This window comes from Aplysia californica, unplaced genomic scaffold (assembly GCF_000002075.1).
Source record: "Aplysia californica isolate F4 #8 unplaced genomic scaffold, AplCal3.0 scaffold01203, whole genome shotgun sequence".
In the NCBI taxonomy this organism is placed as follows: domain Eukaryota; kingdom Metazoa; phylum Mollusca; class Gastropoda; order Aplysiida; family Aplysiidae; genus Aplysia; species Aplysia californica.
The window spans coordinates 68114-71858 of NW_004798473.1; the positions used below are offsets into that span (position 1 = coordinate 68114).

Genomic DNA, 3745 nt, shown 5'->3' on the forward strand with positions numbered 1-3745 from the left:
TCTCTCTCTCTCTCTCTCTCTCTCTCTCTCTCTCTCTCTCTCTCTCTCTCTCTCTCCCTCTCACCCACACACTCTCTCTATCTATCTATCTATCTATCTGTCTCTCTCTCTCTGTATGTGTGTATATTTGCATCTGTGTCTGTTTGTGCATGTGTATTAATATGATATGTATGCATGTGTGTGCTTGCTTGTGTATGTTTATGAGTGTGTGTGCGCGCGAGTGTGTGTGTGTGTTTGTGTGTGTGTGTGTCTTTTTGGAGGACTGAGGGCCGCTTGAATGTGTTTTCAAATTTTTGTTTATTTGCTGAATGGTATTCTTTATTTGGCTGTGAGTTTCAATATAATATCATTAGTATGTGTGCGAGGACATACATGCCTATATGCACGCGTCTCTGAGTGAATGTGTGGACATTTGTTTGTGAAGGTGATTCCCTGTGTGTGTATATGTATCTCTCTCTCTCTCTCTCTCTCTCTCTCTCTCTCTCTCTCTCTCTCTCTCTCTCTCTCTCTCTCTCTCTGTATATATATATTATATATCTGTCTCTCTCTCTCTGTCTGTCTGTCTCTCTCTGTTCTCAGCATGCTCATGTGACCATACGCAGTTACAAGCGCTGTAAAACCGTTACTAAAATAACTGACACTCTCTCTTTCAGGCAAAGGGACAAGACAAAGCAGACAGACGGTTCCCTGGTGGCGCTGTTCAACCTCTTTGTGTCACGTGTGCGAGACCAGCTGCACATTGTGCTCGCCATGAGCCCCATTGGGGACGCCTTCCGCAACAGGCTCAGGAAGTTCCCATCTCTGGTGAACTGCTGCACAATCGACTGGTTCCAGGTGCATACGTTGTTCTAAACTAAACATGCCCGTATTATATCTGGTAATTTTCTGTTCCCAATCCTCCTTCTGCTTCTTCAAGTGCTAGATCTTGGAACAGACATTGACAGTCATGGTTTGCTGCTCATTTCTCTGCTCAGATTTTAATATGCCAAAAATCAATGTCTGTGTTATAGACCATGGCAGAGTTGTAATTTCATGCTCTGTGTATTTTTTTTTCCTTTAATTGTGTTTTTTTTTCTTCTCTGTTTTAGTGTGTGTTTAGAAAAAGTAATTAAGACTGAAAAGTTGATTTAGCCCAAAACTGACTCTATGGTTTCTTACTTTTGGTCGTGTCATTTACCTGTCTGTCTGTGTGTCTGCCTGCCTGCCTGCCTGCCTCAGGCTTTCCTTGAATTGAAATGACTGTTATTGTGTTGGTTTGCCTCCTTTTGCTCAAACTCACCTTTTTGTCCAATACCATGAAGTGCTGTGGGTAAAAGACTCAAGTTTAATTTCAAAACGCGCCTCATTTAAAACATGCCTCATTCAATACATGCCTCATTTAAAACATGCCTCGTTTGAATCATACTTCATTCGAAACGTGCCTCATTTGATAAGTGCCACATTCAATACGTGCCTCATTTAAAACATGCCTTATTCGAAACGTGCCTCATTTGAAACACACCTCATCCGAAATGTGCCTCCTTTCCCAGAGCTGGCCTGAAGATGCCCTGCAGGCCGTTGCCTCTCGTTTTCTGGAGGAGATTGAGATGGGAGAAGAGGAGCGGGCTGGCTGTATCCGCATGTGCAAGCATTTCCACACATCCACACGTGAGGTGTCGGAGAAGTTCCTTCTGGAGTTGGAGAGACATAACTATGTGACTCCTACCTCCTATCTGGAGTTGATCAGCACCTTTAAGACCCTGCTGGGGAGGAAAAGAGAGTAAGAGTTCTTATAGATTCTCTTATTGCCTTTGCCTTGTTTGTTTTCTTTTCGTGTGTGCTTTTGTTAAATCATAATAACAATATGTGAGTCAACGTGGTGAAATCAGTCGCTCATCAAAATAATGAAAGTAAAGAAACTGGCATTTTCCCGCGCGTTTGGGCATTTTAATCTAGTTTTGGCGGGGGGGGGGGGGGGGGGGGGGCTCAACACCTGTCATGCCCATTAAAAAACACATTTCTGCGTGGATTTTACTGAAAAACGTTGATTAAAAGTACAAAAAATAAATTTTCTTTTTCCACTAACTCTCAAGCAAAAGAAATAACTAACTTTGGCTGCCATTTTCTCGATAATTTTACCTCTGAAATCTGGCAACCCCCACCTCCTTCAATCGCCAATATCTCAACTTGTATCCAAGATGAATAGATATTTTTTGCTTTAAAGAAAGACAAACGGAAAATGCTTTAAGATGATACCAATAACTCAACATGCCCAAAAATTGACAAGTGCATGATTCCAACACTTCCTAACACAATTCGTTTCTGTAGTGCCCTCTCTTGTTTTATACAGCTCTGGTGCCTTTTAAAATATTTTCACCTTACTATAGAATACATGTGCATGAATATCCATAAATACACTCTTAAGATTGATGCTAATACATAAGAAGACATTCATACTCTCACTGCACAATTAATGACAATATGCAAATTACATTATGAACTTAAGAGTATTATGAAAAAGGACTGACGATCAAAATGGTATTCCATGAAGTTGTTGTTTTTTAAAATTAATTTTGAATAAAGATGGAGGTGGGAGGGGGTCACCTGATGGACCCAAGCAAAAGCCTGAGCAGGCTGACCTTTACTTTTCCGCTCTCTGAATTCCTTCAGACGTATTGTGGCGTATTTCTAGGAGTCGGTGCACAAGAGCTCAGGTGTGGAGGGTGGGGGAGGAGCGGGCAGAACCAGAGGGCTGAGCTCAGGTTTATGTCATGAGGAAAAAAGAAACTTAATACTTCAGTTGACTGGCTACTTTCAAACTGTTTGTGGAAAGAAAAAAACATTGTAAATGGTTAACTTGCTTTATTTATTTTATTTCATTCAGTTAATTCGACATGAGGGGCAGATGATTATGAAAAACCACGTTTAACAGAGGTGGATTGAGACAAAATAAAAGGATTGTTTGAATGTTTATACCCAGCTAATTAGGCCCAACCGAACAATAACTTTGAGATGATTGAGAAGGAAAGAAGATTGGTCTATTTTGGAACAGGGCTATGAACTCTTTTTTTTAGAGAATGAAGGAAATAAGAAAGAAAATGAAAAGAGAACTAGAGAAGAGAAAGAGGTAGGAGTGTGGTGTTAGAGGAAGCACACATAAACGTGATCTTATTACATTTTGGTAGAATGACAGTAGATTTTGTTTTTGTTATAGGAATGGTTGTGTTGAATGGGAAAACCCTGTTTATTTTTTAAGGTCTTAGAGACATGGAAATCGAGACAAAAAAAGATTTTTGGTAAACACAGTTCTAATATCAACTATCAAAGGTGAAATTATTTCATTTCAGCGTCTAGAGTTTTCTTCTTAAACGCTACGTTTTCCTTCCTTCTTCAGGGAAGTGATGAAGCAAAAGAAGCGCTACGAAGTGGGTCTGGAAAAACTAGACTCTGCTGCCTCCCAGGTGTCCACTATGCAGAAGGAACTGACAGATCTGCAGCCTCAGTTGGTTGTTGCCTCCAAAGAAGTGTCAGAAATTATGGTGGTCATTGAGAAGGAGTCGGTGGAGGTGGCCAAAGTTGAGAAGGTCAGTTCTGGAAGTGGCCAAAGTTGAGAGGGTCAGTTGTGTGATCAAAATTTCGGTGTTTGCTGGCATTTGGAAAGTGGTGCACAGTTGACATGTTTCAGTTATATTTTATTTTTTTTCCTTGTGTTTATTTTTTAGGTTTTAGCCTTTACTTTGCTTTTTTATGTTTTGATGGGGGTGGG

General features: G+C 40.5%; 1 protein-coding gene across 1 annotated transcript in view; it reads left to right on the forward strand.

Annotated features, from left to right (window-relative positions):
* The window catches only part of LOC101853278 (dynein heavy chain 7, axonemal), a gene marked incomplete in the record, with an annotated part of 106541 nt that overhangs the window by 65148 nt on the left and 37648 nt on the right, over positions 1-3745 (forward strand). Inside the window, 3 exon segments of the mRNA XM_035973404.1 lie at positions 654-834; positions 1530-1759; positions 3374-3563. Coding sequence (XP_035829297.1) covers positions 654-834; positions 1530-1759; positions 3374-3563 — 601 coding nt within the window.